Source organism: Dermacentor andersoni, chromosome 1, assembly GCF_023375885.2.
Source record: "Dermacentor andersoni chromosome 1, qqDerAnde1_hic_scaffold, whole genome shotgun sequence".
Taxonomy (NCBI): domain Eukaryota; kingdom Metazoa; phylum Arthropoda; class Arachnida; order Ixodida; family Ixodidae; genus Dermacentor; species Dermacentor andersoni.
The window spans coordinates 45,905,309-45,922,992 of NC_092814.1; the positions used below are offsets into that span (position 1 = coordinate 45,905,309).

The following is a 17,684-nucleotide window of genomic DNA, read 5'->3' on the forward strand; positions in this document are numbered from 1 at the left end:
GAGAGCCCCGGAATCGATCGCCGAGCCCAAGGTTCAACGCCCTCGGCCGCCCGAGCAGCGCGCACGAAAAGTGCGCCGGCGGCTCAGCTAAGGGGGAACGCTGTCCAGGGACATTCCAGCGCTGGCGGGTGGCACCGGAAACTGGCGCCGAGGGCGCTGGACGGCACACTGCTAGCGGGAGTTCAAGTGGTGCGGCCCCCCACCTACCCGCGCCACCGCACTAACCTCGCTCCCCTCAACAGGCGTGCGGAGATTGCCGCGGCAACAAGGACACGGCAACAAGGCCGCAGGCCTTGCAGAACACGCACTGCGCAACACAACGTGCGCACTAGCATGGCCCGCAACGATGGGCACTCGAGCCGCGACCGATGCCGTGCACTTGTGCCACCGCAGAATTGGGCTCCACGTCAGACTCGATGCAATTGAAGCCATGACAACAGCCGTTAAGTTGCGTACTACAAGGAATTGAAAACGATCCACAAAGAGAAAACAGTACATTTAGTGACACTTTTTCGAATAAATTATAGCAAAACTTCGAAACTTCCACTGTTGTCGACCCAGCAAACCGTACAGTGCTCGTATTCAGTATGAATGTGAAGGCCGGGAACACGAGCAACGGTCATTCAAGGCCACATAACCGCAAGGGTCATCGCAGATGCATATTTACCGAGCCAGGAACCTGCACATCACGATTCGTGACTTGTCGAAGGTCCAGCAAGATTGCTCCGATTATCACAAGTATGCCCCAGCAAAATGACCATCAACCGCCTCACAACACACACAGAATACGTTTAGCAGTAGCTTCATAGGTCAGTCGCAAGCCTCAGCAAACTGTACAGAAGCTCCAGCTTGCTGGGTTAGTATTCTGATGCGTGATGTCTAGGTAGGATGGTAATGACACACAGATGGTAAATGAAGTTGAAAGCTGCTACGACCGCTTGAAGAGCAACGAGGCGGAAAGCGGAGAAAAAAATGTGCTGCAGGATTGCCGCTTTCTCCTCCTAATCTTGCATCCTCCACCACCATAGCGTTTTTCTGTCCTACCAATCTACGCACAGAGACTGTTCTCTACCAAGCACTTCCTCTCCCCCTGCTAAAAAACAATCTTGCGGGCATGAAAGAGAGCGTGTGTTCACGAAGTACTCCTTACGAGTAAGTGATTTGTCAAAAACTGGTGCCCTCCAATCGTGATGGCGGACGTATCAGCGAAGACGGTCAGCCAATGCAAACAGATATTACCAACGAAATGCTTTGCGAATCCTCTCCTAGAACCGCAGCATTTCTGAATCTGACATGTCATTACTACTGCATCACTTTACCCATTTGTGCAAGATATTTTTTTTTTTTTTTAATTTCGCACCATACATTTCACGATGCTACTTCCATCCGTCATAAAATACGATCCGAGTGGCTGGTACTGCCAAGAAAGCGATGTATATTCAGTGGGCGTGCAAGAATTTCTCCATGCAACTCAGTAAACTGCTGTTTCCAAGTAAAAAAAAAATGTGGGTTTTACGTGCCAAAACCACGATCTGATTATGAGGCACGCCGTAGTGGGGGACTCCGGAAATTTAGACCACCTGGCGTTATTTAACGTGTACCTAAATCGAAGTATACACGGGTGCTTTCGCATTTCGCCTCCATCGAAATGCGGCCGCCGTGGCCGGGATTTGATCCCACGACCTTGCGCTTAGCAGCCCAACACCATAGCCACTAAGCAACCACGGCGGGTAAAGGCGAGAGTTCACAGCAACGTAAAATCTTAGAGGCTTATACATGAATTCTGGGTGTAGCTTTTTCTTCTGGAAACGTGGCAGTTACTGGTTCGGTTCTTTATGGAGTAAAAAAATGTCTCAGAGCAAAAAATGGTATTCATACACGCAAAGTTCGACGGCGGATGGCAAGTTCTTCATTGAAAAGTGCACCGTCTGCTGCGCGGTGTTTGAACCCTCAGCGATGAGCCGAGTTGACCCGGAAACGTTAGCAGAAAATAAATTTCACTTTTGGTTGAAGATATTCCTTACTTCAAATGAAAAGCATTACGTTCAGCAGAGTTGCAATATGGACTGGCTGGTGGTACATTTCTGGAAACGGAACTAGCACAACTTGAAAATAAAGGACACCGTATATGCCCCCTTACTGTATCCTGTGTTTTAGCGCTGTGCTAGTTCCGCTTCTAAAAAGCATAAGCGCACACTTTTAGAGACTAATAGATGGTAACCTATACCGAGATGAACACTGCCACATTTTTAAACTACTTTCACTGACCTCGTAAGGGTGACTGTCTCTGCTGCTTTGCATACATGTAGTACTTCAAGAGAAGAAACTGAGTGCCACTTTTAGGCCGCTATTTTGTAGCGACGCCTTTTTTTTTTTTTCGATGCTAATGCTTCTTGGTGTTTTTCGCATTCGTGAGTGGTCGCGTTCAGCATCTGGAAACGCCACCAAATCGCGGCCATGGTCAGTTACGAATCAATGCGTCAATGCTTGCGTTGTGAAATTCACGCATACACGACTCGCGCCAAGGTATCCAAGATGACCAAACCGAAGATTACCCAGCAAGGACACAATGCGAAAACACGTTTGCACAAACTGCAATATTTCGAACATCCCGTTTCGGGAATAATAATAATAATAATAATGCACAGACAAATAAAAGAGCAACCAGTTCACATAGAACGCTCCGTGTTGACCGTTTCGATTTAACCTGCAAATGCTTGGGACGGTACGCAAAAGGAAAACGATGTGTAGTTCTAAATTAGTAGGCAAAAGGATTTCGTTTATCCCGAAGCAGTGTTCCGCTGACTGCATTCATTCAACGCTGAGGCTGTGTTACGTAAGAGCAGGAATGACGAGAACAGATGACAGCAACACGCACTGACGAACAAAAATAAAATGTCACATGCATTTGTAGCACAGTGCGCGATCGCAAAGTAGTAGAGGTAGTGTAGGATGCGTGCATACAAGGCCGGCTAACACAACGTAGCCTGCGACCTGAGCTACCAAAAAGCCCGGGAAACGTGCGTCCTGTTTCCCAGTGAATGCATTTATACACACGCGCTCGTGCAGCTACAGTACGGCACATTCGATATCCAGCCGTCTCCTCGCCCCACAAGGGCCTCACAACGGAGCAGTTGACCCCATTCCAGAAATTTCCACATGCACGCCCACGGAGACCTCCTCGATCGGCGCCACAGCGAGGAAGCAAACGGACCAGGCGCGCAAGAGGGAAAGCACACTCCACAATTACTTTTTTTTCTCTCTCACTCAGCCCGCATGAACAGTACAATACGCCACTACGGGCGACTACACGAAACTTGGTTTTAAGCGTGATCATGCATTATAACAGTAGATCGCGCAATTATTAGAACGATGGGCACACACATCGTAAAATCATCCGCCCCGCCCCCTTCGACTCCCCCCCCCCCCAATTTATGTTTGCATTTGTGTCCCATAATAATTATAACCCATTATTGGTAGCACGCGGCATTTTGAAAATAATTAGTGCTGCTTTCGTTCTGTATAGCTCTGCAGAGAGCAAATAGACGACAGGCGCATGACGATAACATGAAACGCACACGAGAATGGTACGTGTTATCATCGTTGTATGACAAAGCTTGCATACTTCTTTTGAAACAGTCCTTCTGTCGCCATCAAAATGCACCAAACTAACGCGGTGATGACGCGGGGAAGTTGCTGCTGTTACTAGCTTGATATGAGTGCAAGAAACTCTTCAACATGTGTCGCAGCGAGATATGCACCTGCCATGACTAGAAACCAAAAGCACCACCATTCAGAAAGCAAGATGCTACCAGTAACTGCTGATTCTGTTTGCTGTAATCTCTAAAGCTAGGCCGAATTCAACAGAGAAAAAGACGTAAGCATTTTCAGAACGGGTACAGTACCATTACAACCAAGGGCCAAAGAAACCCGCAGATTCAGAAACCCGAAAAGGAAACTACGCTGCACTAGGCACACCGAGCGTTTTGCCGCCATTTCTGAAAACGTAAACAGTTCGCGGGCGCTCTCCGCAAACGCTGCTGCAGTTCGTTCTTGCACTGTATAACTGCAGCAGCGCTAGCAGTGCAACACGTCATGATAAAGTAAAGGAATATTTGAAAGGCTCGAATTTTTTTCTTTCTTTTATATATATATTGGCGCGATTCTTAATAGTAAACTAACTTGACGCTACGTTAGCGGAGCTGATGCCAGCCAGTAGAAGCGCTCTACAATAAACTGTCAAACACTACTTCTTACACTCACACAAAAACTGCACGAGTTGTTTCAATTTACTACAAAACGTTGCTTTTTTTGGCTGCTATTGGGCGCGCGGAAGGTCAAAAATGGCTGTAATGCGCTACATTCCAGCGGCACACAGCCTTCCCGCCCCGCACGAAACTGGGCGCACATACACAGAAACGTAATGCTACTTACGGAAAGCTCGGGGTGTTTAGGATCCTTATGTGACGCTGCACGGATTATTCCAGCCCTCCAATCCAAATCTGATGCCTTGGAAAGTTTGCCTTTGCCCGCACTGTTAACACACAGAAATCGTTTGCCCACAATCTCCTCGCGATGCTTGTAGGCCATTGCACATATTAAGTATCCAACCTCTGGCTACAGGAGCCCAGAGTGCACACTTGAAAACTGCGTGGACTGGACGAAAACACTACCACGTCTCCAAACGCGAACGAATAATACGGGAGTTGAAAGGTCGCCACGTAAGTCTCAGTACGCCTGCGCGACCTCGGAGGGAGGAAAAAAAAAAAATTGTGCTAAGCCACGTGACTGAAAGGAGCCCCACCACTGGAGCAGGAATGCGCTCTGCGCCCAATGGGATGCCGCAAGATGCGCGGCTCGGCCAATAGCGGCGTCCGCGCTTGAAAGTGGCGCGTCGCCTCCGGCGCGCTGTCTGCGGCCCAGCGGCTCATGTTCTGACGTAGCGTATTCCACGCTCTGTTCAAAAATTGTGGATGCAGTTGTTTGAACTTTGGGACTGTCGTCGTGTGCCTTTCGAATCTTACGAGGACTCATATCACTTTGGATATATGCAGGATGATCTCCACCGTCATATCTCGCCTAATCATGTGAGTGTAGCGAACGATCCTTCATTCGATGTATTGCAAGACAAAGACTCATGTTCATGTGGTGGATTTGTAGCAAATAATTACAGTGCATGTTGCCTCTGACGCGATTATTTACTAATAGACCGTCCTATTTGCATGTAGCGCGTATTTGTGAACATTTGTGCAGCGAACGCTGCAGCTTTTGTTTGTTTGTGTAGGCAGCATAAATCGCTGCATGTTGCGCATGATTGGTGTGTTTATTAACCATCTGAATTAATTCGTTAATGGAATTATTAGACATCGGTTTTAAGGACGCACGCTCTGGGAAAATTCTACCGTGTGGTCGTTGTTCTGAAGCGTGGGATTGTCTTACGTCATTCTCTGCTGTTAACAGTGCCGTAGCTTATCGCCCGCGTTTTATACGTGAATGTTGTGCATTGTACCAGTGATCCTCAGCGATCAAAATAGTTTAGTTTTCATGTTCTCTATACACGGGATATACATTATGCCTTACCACCTGATGTCCAAGTCCTTACTGCGCCACAAAGCGCGTCCGCAGCGTGCCATTGTTGTCAGGCAGCAGATGTTCGTGAGGCCAGGTCCTTCGTTTGTTCCTATTGTGTGACTGTATTGTGTTCCAGTTTTTGCCGCATGGCCTTGTCTGTTCATGCTAACAGCGTGTGGTCTGTAAAAAAATAAGGGACTTCGAATAGATTTTGTAGAAGAGGTTTCCCGTGTCCTTATATTTATTTGTTGGCCCTTCGCCACACGTCATCGCACATGTTTGGCAACACATGCACTTCATGGAGGATGTATGCACTTAGCCGTTTTGCTTATGGATAAGTCATTTGGACCATGCGAATGGGTACATGAGCGTTATCTTATTTGATTGTCCGCTTGTAGGCACTTGTGCCGATCATACTGAACAATTTTTAGTAACTGGTTCAAGCTAAAGTCCGTTCATCAGCTTACGCTTGACAGCGGTAGTGGTATGGAGGGGCTTTAGTTCAAGCGTGTACAAAGGTCACTCACCTTCAGTTTGTTCTGCTCACCTTCATAATACGCCTACATTTGTCGCTACTGCTGGACACACTTTATTTGACGCAGTATTAACTAAAAATGCAGCGAACCTACTACGTGGAGACGATTAGCATGACTATTTTTTAAATATATATTCTTTTAAGTACCGTGGACGTAATATAAGGTCTACTTGTGCTGTTCTGCTGCCGTCCAGCACATCTTTTCACAGTTGAGTGGAGTTGAGCCTTGCCGTCTACATGTTGGCAGCCGCCCCACATTTAGGCGAACGGTGCCATCTGACAGGCGGGCATTGTTTCAGCAGAAGCTGCTTGATGGAGTGAGCTGCATGGCATAGAGCGTGTGTCAGCGGGAGGGGTCAGACCCCCTCCCATCGCCGCTCTACCTTTTTGGTGAGCTGCTGTTGCTGCCTGTGGGCCTGGGAGAGGAGGGAAGAACTCCACTTCCTGCTGGGAGGGGAGTCCGTTTATTTTGGTTGGAGCCGACGATTATTTTGGGGCCTTGGGAGCAGGAGCTTGCCTCTGTGTAGAGATGCACCCTTCCTTGCTTGGGAATGTTCAGCTCTGATTTCGCATCCAGGAACAGCCCTGCTGTGTTCTTCATCCTCCTGCAGCTCTGACTTATTTTGTGTTGCGCAGTGCCTTGCAATGTTCTGCTACAGTGTCATTGTGTGAGTGACCTTGGAACCACCAGTCCACAAATGCAGAATCCTTCGATTGGTGCTCAGCTGACTGGTGCATCTTTGCAGCTGACACGCGGCCGATTGTGCCTTCTGTTACTGTTTTGCTGTTGTTGCTTCCCGGTGCTGGCTCATTGTTTCTATCGTCTCTTCAGCTTGCTCTTCGGTGTGCTGTACCCTGCGTATGCATCCTACAAGGCAGTCAAGAACAAGGACGTCAGGTCTCACGTAAGTGCAGTTTTCATATACGGTACAGCCCATTGGGTGCTCATTGAAGAACCTAAGGTGGTTAAAATTAAACCGGTCCCCACTGCGGCGTACCCCATAATCGCATCATGGTTTTGGCAAGTAAAAACGCCAGAATTTAATTTTTTTTAAATCCTTTCTTTACAGCTTCAATGGATGATGTACTGGATCGTATTTGCCCTCTTCACATGCATCGAGACATTTTCTGACATCTTTATTTCATTTTGGTAAGTGCACCTGGATCTTGTACTTCAGTAGTTTGAACCCATGTCACACTGTTTACATCTAGCACTATTTGCTTGTGAGTAGACAGTATTACACAAGTGCTGGCACTGTGTGCATTTATGCCATTAGTGAGTCATATGGATTCAAATTTACTTTGCTACCGTGTTGCATAGTGGAACAAAAAGGAGAGCAAATATATTTTGACCCTGTCAAATGCTTTTCCTTGCTGGTGCTTCTCAAGAAATAATTCACTAGCGAGGAGTAAGTGTGAAACAGAAACAAATCTAGTGTAAAAGGCCAGTAATAATAATGGCTTCTCTGTGGCGTACTTGGCCATCAAGACTTCCAAAAATGTTATTGATCTCTCGAAGCCATCGTTGGCATGCTGGCCTTCTTATCAATAAAGTTTTTCACCACCACCACCCGTGAATACCAAGAACACTTGTAAGCAGAAAGAAAGCAGCTACCTTTGTTGTTTATTGCTTTTTGAAATCTTGAGCAGGCCAATGCACTGTGCCATTGAGCACTGGGTATCATCCGAACCAAGTGCAATGCACTGAGATGTTATGCTTCTTCCGGTGCATGCCTGTGTTCTGACTGAGCTGCATAGCGGCATCAGGCATATGAAATTTTAAATTGTAAACTGTTCATCTGCAGCAGCAGCACCCTATATAAGTGCACTGGAAAAATGAAAGCCTCTACCAGAGATCTTCAGTTGCACCAGTTTCACATCAACTAATGCATTCCTACTCCTGCAGATTTCCCGTTTTTGTTGCTTTGCTAACCCTCTTGTAGTCACAATTGCAGTCCCATTCCCTTTGAACCCTTGCAGTTACATCTGCTCCTTCATCACAGCAATAGCGTATGGAGGGAATATATCAACTCCAGAGAAACTGCTTGGTGAAACTGCGGGTGCACAACCATTACAGCTGCCATTGTGCAGCTCGAATTGTGGCCAGCATAGTTCACCTAATTGATAGAATTAACTCTACCTTACACTATGTTTATACAAAATAGGGGGTGATCATTTTTAGGTTTTACGAAAATTTTTAAAATCACCTGTTGCAGATAACGTAATTCTAGTCCATGTGATATGTGAGAAAAATTTAAAACACATATCCAACTAATTAACAAAAATCACTAATTATCTTAATTATTGTAGACCACGTATTGCACTGTACTAATTGTAGCCAGTTAGCTTGTCAGGTGTATCCACTTGGAATAAATTTCCAGAATGACTCCAGTTTGGAGATACGCACCATTACACTCGCCGTAAAAATGCGCTGTTCCACTTACTTTCTAACGAAATGCTGTTTTATGCATTCAAGCATGAAAGTAACTGGAACACCCATGTATTTCCTCCCACGTTTTGGGAAATAATATCTCAAAATCGGTGTCATCCTGGAAATTCATTTCAAGTGGATGCATCATTCAAACTTGCCGGTTACAATTAGTAAATCACAATATGTGTCTTAAAAATAATTAATAAAAAGTTAATTAGTCAATCATTGTTAATTAGTTGAATATGTGTTTAGATTTCTTGTGCTAGTAATGTTTGCCTCTTTGAATAATCCAACTCAACGACATGAATTATGCTATCTGCCACAAGTAATATCTAAAAATTCTCTAGGACTTAAGAATGATCACCCTGTATAATGTAGAAATGAGAACCTGCATATGCATGTCCAATGCCTGAGAAGACTGAGATGGGTCACTGCCCTTTCAGTTCAATTCACAAAAGTAGCTAAAGAGGGAAGGGGTAACAAGGGAGTGGTTGTTTAGATCAAACAAAATCTGGTTAGACTGAAATTGTCAGCAGTATGTCCATTGCTGCCCCCATGTAACACTTTCACCCTTTAGACATTTTAATGCTTTTTATCCGGATGGGTTCCTTTACTTCTCTGTGTTTGCTTCTAAGCAAATTTGTAACTTTTGTTTGCACATACTTGATATTTGTTGTGTAGCACAAGTGATTCTCTTTAGCCCAATGTGGTAACTGCTGTCCTCATGTGTAACACAGCAGTCATAAGTGAATAAAATTTTTATGTGAGCCTTTATCCTAGCAGGCTGTTGTTAGTAGGCCTTTAGTTGCATTTTTTCTTGCATAAAATTCAAAATATAAAATTGGCATTGGTCGTTTTTATTAAGCTGCTCTAGTATGCCCAAATTTGCTTTTCTATCCTTTAATGCTAATATTCTGATAAATAGTACAGAACAAATAGTTGTCTTGTTCTGTAGTTCTATGTAATAGTTGTATCTGAAACCCAGAAAGCACTTGCTAAATAAATAAAATGGTATTAAACAGAATGGCTTCTTTTACCAACATTTTCACTTTTGCATATATAATTTATCAAACATTTATCTAATTGTGGTATTGCATTGATCAGAAAGTGTAAGTGCTTCACTTGACAGGCTGCTCCTCCAGTTAAATCTTATTCAGTTAGATATACCTCGTCATGAGAACATGCATTAATATATGGTGTTCCCCACAATAACATTTTGGTTCTTTGTATTTCTAGGATGCCATTTTATTATGAGCTCAAGATCTTGTTCGTTCTGTGGCTCCTGTCACCTGTAACAAAAGGATCAAGCCTCTTGTACCGACGCTTTGTTCATCCACAGCTTGTTCAACGTGAGCAGGTGTGTTCCAAGTACTGTTGCACCCTGGGCTTGTATGCTTGCCTATATTTGTTTGTAGCAGGTGGAGTTTGAATACTTCCTTCACAGGAGTGCCATATTTTTTAAATATGCACACATCGGTTGTACCTGTAATATTTACTTATTTCAAAAAGAGCCAAACAAGGTATTTCGCTTTAAAAAGATAGTGGAAGTGAAGTGAGCCCAAGCTTCTGCTGCCATACTCAAAATGCACTTACGAAGCCTCTGACGTGGGCTCACATTCTCTACAGTGCTCCGGGTCACGTTGGAGGCAAAAAAATACCAAACATGCAAAACAATCTTGAAATTTTGGTTGTGCATTCGGTGACCTTCGGCTAAAGAAAATAATATACAACCAAAATTGGAACCAGAAGAAAGGTAGTTAACCGAGGGACCCAATTTTTAATAATCGTATCATGAGAAACCAACAAACAAAGGCGCCAAGGACAACATTGGGGAAATTACTTGTTCTTACTAATTGAATTAAAGAAATGATAAATATAATGGCAATGATAGCGGATGAAAAAACAACTTGCCGCAGGTGGGGAACAATCCCACATCTTTGCATTACACTTGCGATGCTCTACCAATTGAGCTACCGCGGCGCCATCCTCCCATCAATTTTCTGAGGTATTTATGTGTTACTACTAGAACAACCCTGGGATTGTTAGCCAGCGCCACCACTCGCAAACCTTGAGGGCGGATGTGGAACATCCTTTCTGTCGCAGGTGTCACGAGTACGTGATCTTTTTGAGTGAAGGCAACTGGTCAATAAACCCGCACATGCTACCTGAAGGGACTAATGTTGCCGGATTTGAGACCCTTGTTATGTAATAAGGGAGAAGAAAGGGGGTCAATCGAGGGGTTCAATTTTTATTAATCATATCGTAAGAAGCCAATAAACAAAGACACCAAGGGCTACACAGGGGAAATTACTTGTACTTACTAATTGAATTAAAGAAACAATAAATTAATGGCAATGAGAGTGGATGAAAAACAACTTGCCGCAGGTGGGGAATGATCCGACGTCTTCACATTACGCATAATGCGAAGACATGGGATCGTTCCCCATCTGTGGCAAGTTGTTTTTTGATCCACTTTCATTGCCATTAATTTATTGTTTTGTTAATTCAATTAGTAAGTACAAGTAATTTCCCCTGTGTTATCCTTGGCATCTTTGTTTGTTGGCTTCTCATGATATAACCAAAACAAGAGGCACGTGCACTCTTGCTCGTATACTGCTGTACTTGAAGCATACAAGTGAACCTTGTAGATCCAACAGAATCTATGAAGACACATTGATGTGTATTTTTCTTTTTTTTTCTTTAAGTGTACTCTGACCTTCAGAGTCAATCTCGGAAGGCATATTAACATGTAGCCCCGAGGGAACAGCTTGCAGCTTTCACATTTACTCTAGAGGAAAGCCTTACTTTCAATCTTCAAGTTGCTTAATTTTACCATTGACTGAAAAACCTTTTGGAGCACTGGATCAGGGTAAAAATGGAATTTCATTACATCCAATGTACGCAACCTCAATTTGATAAGTGCAATAGACGTATTCATCATGTGACTAATGCATTGTTCGCCTGAATTTTGTGCTGAACAGTCAAGTGCTAAGGAAATTTAACTTTTTAGTGCATTCTAAGCTCTGAAAAGCTTTGCAGTGAGTTTTACCATTTATGCAAGCTATTTCTTTGTACCTTAACAAAAAAAACAAAAGGAAAGTAGATAGCCATCTCTACTTGCTGCTGTCACATTGGCAATTGCTTAGTAATTCTTGCATTGTCTCTTTTGCAGGACATTGATGAACTGATCGAGAAGGCAAAGGAGCAAGGCTACTCTACCATGTTGCTTCTTGGCAGCCGTGGTCTGAGCTATGCCACCAGTGTGGTGCTCCAGACAGCCATCAAAGTAGGCACCTGATATTTGCTTGATACACGCAGCATGCAAGGGCAGCAAGCTTCTGTTTTGCATGATTGGGCTCTAAGGCAGCTTGACTAACCCTCAATTCCACACAGCTATTGACTTCAGCCACAGTTTCGATTGCAAGCTAAGTTGCATTGGTCATAGGGGCATAAATGAAATACTAACAAGGCTAGCACAAACAATGTTCCCTATTTATTCTATTTCTTGGACTTATAAAAGGAAATGTAGTGTACTGAAACCCATGCAGGTAGCTAGAGAAACTCTCGGAATTCGGAATTCTGCTAGCTGTGAGCAGCTTCTTGTGCTGGAGTATGTTGTGCCGGTGCTGGCCACTGCAGCTGTGATCACATAACGTAAAACCCTTAGAAGCAGACACCTTTTATTTGGCTAAAGTTTCTTAAATCCAGAGCGTTGACTCTAAGCGCTCTTGCTGAAGCAGTGTGTAAAATTGGCCATACACTTGGTACGTTGAGAGAGAGAATTCCTGTCTAACTACTGTATAAAGAAGGACACATAGATTTCATGGAAACGTGGCACAGAAAGCATAACTTTTTTTAATCCCCTCAGACATTCTCAAAATTATGCAGTGTTAGCACTTCCCATACAGGGCTGTAGAACATCAAGATTTGTTCTGGAGTATAAATAAAATAGTTTTAATTACCATACTAGGCTACATTCACATGCAATAAGTAAACCAGAGATATCATTTATTCTAGGCCTGTGCTGCCATGCTCTGGTTCATAAAATCATAAGCCTCTGTTACAGAAAGGTCGATCAACCTTCTTTTACCTGCCTTTTAATAGCCGCATGAAAATTACATTGTGCATGGTCACATGCTGTAATTTCTGGGGCTACACTTTGGGCTTTAGAGTGCATGATGTTTTACGTTTGTTCATGAATCGGGAGCCTTTCATAAAGCATGAATTTCATGTTATTTCAAGATGTCCTCACTACTTCTCGTGAAAATTGAATTTGGAAGTCATGTGCATTCAAGGCCGGTATAACGTAAAACTTTTCCAATCTGTTTTTGTTCCAAATCGGCCATTAGCCCTCAGTGATACGTGAAGATGGTTCGGGCTCTGCCGATATGGTTGTGGCGCCTGCCCATATGGGTTCGACCCAAACCATTCTGTCCTGTGAGGAAGGGCTAATGGCTGTTTTGGAATAAAAACAGATTAGAATAGTTTTATGTTATAGGGTCCCAAGCCAATTTATATGTAACACGAATATTTAGAACATTGCTTGTATGAAATGCAGCAAGTATTTCTTTGAAAATTGTCATTGAAAAATATAGGAGCATTGTGGGCCTATTTTAAACCATGTCCCTTTACGAAATGTGCTCTCACTTCGCATCGTTTGGGATTGTAATAACTTCAACAGGGTTTCCTGTTGGACCATTTGGTACATGATAATTCAGAATTAAAAAGGAAGGGAGAAGGACACAGTGCTGACCTGTAACTGAAGTAAAGTAATTGTGTTGCGCCGAGTTTTAATACTGAAATAGTGAAAGAACACGAGGCTGAAGGACAAAACGTGATGTCCTTCTTTCTTGTGTTCTTTCATTTTTCTAGCGATAAAAAAGTCACTTTTATCTGAAAACTGAAGCATCGATTGCAATAGCATATTACTAGACAGCTATATGAAGTAAGGATTGTACAGTAAAACCTCGTTAAACTGTACCCGCTTAAACAGTAGTTTCATTTTAAAAGTGGTAAAGTAAAATCCCCCACTCAGCGGCCATTGAACATTATGTGTTGTATTTGCATAAACCGTACCAGCTTATTGCGTACGTATTGGTTAACGCGTAGTGTTTCCACTTTTCGTCGCACAAGCACTCCGGTGCGTCGTCTCCATCGGTCGGCCCAGCAGAACAAGAAGCCTCAGAGGTCAGAACAACGGCCTCCAAGCACCCTGTGCGTTTGCACGTGAAGCCACACCAACATTAACATCATTTTGGTGGCGTGCCAGAGAGCGTTGTGGTGTCATGCAAGCGAGGACTCGCATCATGCAGAAGCTCGGATAAAAAAGATGCTGGGTGCTCAGCATAGAAGAAAAATTGCTATTGAACGTGACACAAGGAAGTCGGTGCTAGCACGCTACATGGATCTACTGTTAACTACGGCGTGTGGCATTTGGAAAGCGAAGCAGTTGCTCAGCAGCGCTGCTGCGACCACGAAGAGATGTTGGCTATGAGGTTCTACTTTTCGCCATCGTTGCCTGGATGGATGGATGTTGTGAGCGTCCGCTTTAGAATGGGGCGGTGGGTTGCACCACCAAGCTCTAGCTATTACACTGCCTAATGTCCTATCTAGGTTAAAAAAAAGGGGGAAAAAAAAAACATGATGAACTCTCACAACCAAATTTCCTCGCCCCCTATTGTGAACTTTACTTTTGTTGTCTCCGTTTTTTGTCGCTTCCCTACTACCACCAATCTTCCAGTTGCCTCTTACTACTCTCTATTGCGGACATATTCACTTTTCTCTTGCTCTCGCTGAACCCTAGGGCTTCAAAGAGGCCAGTGGTGCCTAAATCGACCACTGGGCAAATGTCTTCACATTCTAATAAAACATGTTCCATCGTTTCCCTAGCTTTACCGCAGCAAGCACATGCTTCTTCTTCCTTCCTTATATCTAAGGCATCCCGACCTCGCTTTGAAAAGTAATGAGCTTCCCTTAATTTTGAGTTATCATAAATTGTTTCTTTCCTTATTTCGTTTTTTCCTTTTAAGTAGTTGTACTCATGGCAGGTTTCTTTTCCACTGCCGCCACCCATGAGATTATTTCAGCCTCTCTGACTTTCCGCTTGACGTTCTTTGTTGCTGTGTTGCTCGCCCTACAGGCCGCATAGTTGCTGGTAAGCTTCCTAGTTCTTTTCCTCCACTGTGAATCAATGTTCTTCCTGTACAGATACCTCAACACTCTCCCAGCCCATTTACTTTCTTCCATATTTCTCAGTCGTTCTTCAGACTCAGTTTTACTACGAGCTTCCCTCACTTCATAACTTGTCCAGCCCTGCACTTGTCCAACCCTGCACAGCTTCATTTGTAGTCTTCCCGTGAATGCCCAATGCGAGGCGTACCACTGACCTTTGGTTCCTATCAAGTCCTAATTGTACCCCTGATTTAAAGCAAACAACCATATTTCCAAAAGTAAGTCCTGGAACCATTACACCTTTCCACATCCCTCTGAGCACCTCGTACCTATTGTATCCCCATAGCGCTCTTTGCTTCATGATGGCTGCATTTCTCTTCCCCTTTACTGTTATTGTTTTTTCCTGTGTTTCCATATATCTATTGCCTTAGTGTATCCATATACCAAGGTATTTATATTCTGTTACCCGAGGTATTTCCTGGCCCTGCATCGCCACTGTCTGTTCACTGTTTTCATTGAATACCATAACACCTGATTTTCTAACGCTAAATTTCAAGGCTAAATTCTCCCCTGGCCAGACGTTGCAAATCACTTTGCTTGTTAGTTAGCAACACACTGTCGTCCGCATAAAATAAACTTGGAAGATGCTGCTCTACTACTGTACCCGCCTGTTTGTATGAGAAGTTCAACCTGATATTACTTTCTTCCAGCGCCCTCTCCATGCTCACTATATACATCATAAACAGCAATGGGGATAAAGGGCACCCCTGCCTCAGACCCTTGTTGATATCAACTTTCTCGTCTAGATATCAACCTCGTATAGCCCTGTGGCTATGCGCTTAGGAATTTTCTCTTCGGCTTTCTTCCAGTTGAAATTTGTCAGCACCAGCTCCTTTTCCATCTGGTTCTCTCTCATGCTCTTTTTTTCTTCAAATACAACCTCGTCATTGCCTTGGAAAGATTTGGCTGTTATTTTTTAGATGTAATTTAATGCCACTTCCCCTTCCAGTTTGTTTCCATCTTTGTCTAGGATATGTTGCTTTATTGTTGTTGACTTCCTGCCTAATAATTTTATGTGGTTCCAAGATATCCTAGGTGTGGCCTTCTTTTTCTCACGTATTTCTGGCAACCAGCATTCACTTTCACCTTTTATCTTTGCTTGCACTAGTATTTGAACCATAGACTTTTACTCCCGGTATATTGGAATTTCTCCCGGTAAATTGGAACCTCTTTAGGCAGAAATGTGCCGAAAAAGAGGAGCTCAAGGATGTAGGCAGCTGGAGCAAAGCCCTCTTAAAAGCGGTTGAAGAGGCAACGGAAAAGGTGGAGGCAGACGAAACGCAAGAGGTAGTAGACCGGAAAATGGTCGGATTATGGAGGAAAAAAAGGCAGCTAGAGCAAAAATTGAAAGAGAATAGAAGCAATAGAAACATTAGGCGGGCATTAGCGCACCTGAACGGAGAGATTGAAGAATATGCACTCGAACTCACGAAACGAAATTGGAATAGCATATGCGAACAGATGGATCACAAAATTAGTAAATCAAATACATGGCAACTGTTGAGACACCTACTAGACCCCCAAAGCAGCAAATCAGAGATGCATAGAAACATGCAGAAACTAGTGTACAAATACGAAGGTAGTAATAGACAATTGTTCGCTAAAGTTAAGGATAGGTATCTTAAATGTGGTCTGCAACAAGCACTGCCGGACTACAAAGGCGAAGAGAACCCCCTCTTGGACAGCCCCGTAACGGTAGGAGAAGTCAGGGCCGAGCTGAATCGACTCAAAACAAAAACAGCTGCAGGACCGGACAGAATAAGCAATCGGATGTTGAGGAACCTAAACGACAAGTCAATAGTAAACCTAACGAATTTTATGCAAGAGTGTTGGGAGAAGGGTAAAATCCCCAAAGAATGGAAGGAGGCTAAATTAGTCCTAATTCCAAAACCGGGGAAAAAGCTTAGTCTTGAAAACCTCAGACCAATATCCCTCACGTCATGCGTCGGGAAACTAATGGAACACGTGATACAATCTAGAATCAGCAGATACTTGGAAGACCAAGACATGTACCCTGACACAATGATAGGCTTCAGAGCACACCTATCTGCGTGCGATGTCATGCTACAGCTTAAAGAGCAAATTATCGACCACCAAACGAAGGACACGAAAGCCATCGTTGGCTTAGACGTGGCCAAAGCATTTGACAACGTAGACCACAAGGCAATCTTAGAAAAATTGAGTAGCCTAAACGTAGGGAGACGTACCTACGAGTATATAAAGGACTTTCTGACTGACAGAACAGTAACGGTTAGTCTAGGGGGTAACGAAGAGAAAGGGATAGAGCTCAGCAATAAGGGAACACCGCAGGGCTCTGTGCTCTCACCCACTCTCTTTAACATAGTAATGATGGGACTCCCGCACAACCTTAAGGACTTACAGGGTCTAGAACATACGATCTATGCGGACGACATCACCCTATGGATAAATAGAGGCAGTGACGCCCACATAGAAGAAACGCTGCAAAATGCCATAAATATAATTGAAGAGCACTTAGAAAAAGCCAAACTTAAATGTTCAGCTACGAAGTCGGAGGCTCTCTTCATCAGTCCACAGAAAAAGTGAAAGCAAATCCCTAACCACGGGATAAAACTCGCAGTTAATGGGGACGCGATTCCAAATGTTAAAGCTATACGAGTGCTAGGCATGCACATTCAGGAGAATGAAAGAAATACGGAAACAATTAGAAAGCTTGAAATGAGCATAAGCCAAACATGTCGACTCCTCAGAAGAATCGCCAACAAGAAGGCAGGCATGAGGGAGGCTAACCTATTAAGGATAGTACAGTCCTTCGCGATCAGCAAGATCACATATGCAACACCGTACCTTAAACTAACAAGGGCCGAAAAAAACAAAATAGAAATCCTCATTTGGAAAGGAATTAAAACGGCCCTGAACCTGCCACTATGCACATCT

The 17,684-nt window shown here is 43.8% G+C and overlaps 2 protein-coding genes across 6 annotated transcripts in view; one reads left to right on the plus strand and one right to left on the minus strand.

The window, feature by feature from the left end:
* Nucleotides 1–4,686, minus strand: part of Kdm3 (Lysine demethylase 3) — a 289,432-nt gene extending 284,746 nt beyond the window's left edge. For all 3 annotated transcript variants that reach the window (XM_050191064.3, XM_050191061.3, XM_050191060.3), the window contains exon 1: nt 4,435–4,686. In XM_050191064.3, coding sequence (XP_050047021.2) covers nt 4,435–4,590 — 156 coding nt within the window. In that variant the 5' untranslated portion in view covers nt 4,591–4,686. The remainder of the gene's footprint in view (nt 1–4,434) is intronic.
* Nucleotides 4,687–4,880: 194 nt separating this feature from the next.
* LOC126543932 (receptor expression-enhancing protein 1-like) overlaps nt 4,881–17,684 on the plus strand; it is a 54,845-nt gene continuing 42,041 nt past the window's right edge. The window contains exons 1-5 of one of the 3 annotated variants that reach the window (XM_050191091.3): nt 4,912–5,087; nt 6,939–7,011; nt 7,177–7,256; nt 9,774–9,894; nt 11,710–11,823. In XM_050191091.3, the coding sequence (XP_050047048.1) occupies nt 5,056–5,087; nt 6,939–7,011; nt 7,177–7,256; nt 9,774–9,894; nt 11,710–11,823 (420 nt within the window). In that variant the 5' untranslated portion in view covers nt 4,912–5,055. Of the gene's footprint in view, nt 5,088–5,397; nt 5,932–6,938; nt 7,012–7,176; nt 7,257–9,773; nt 9,895–11,709; nt 11,824–17,684 lie in introns of those variants that run through there. The other 2 variants (XM_072287368.1, XM_072287343.1) reach the window with 2 other exon arrangements.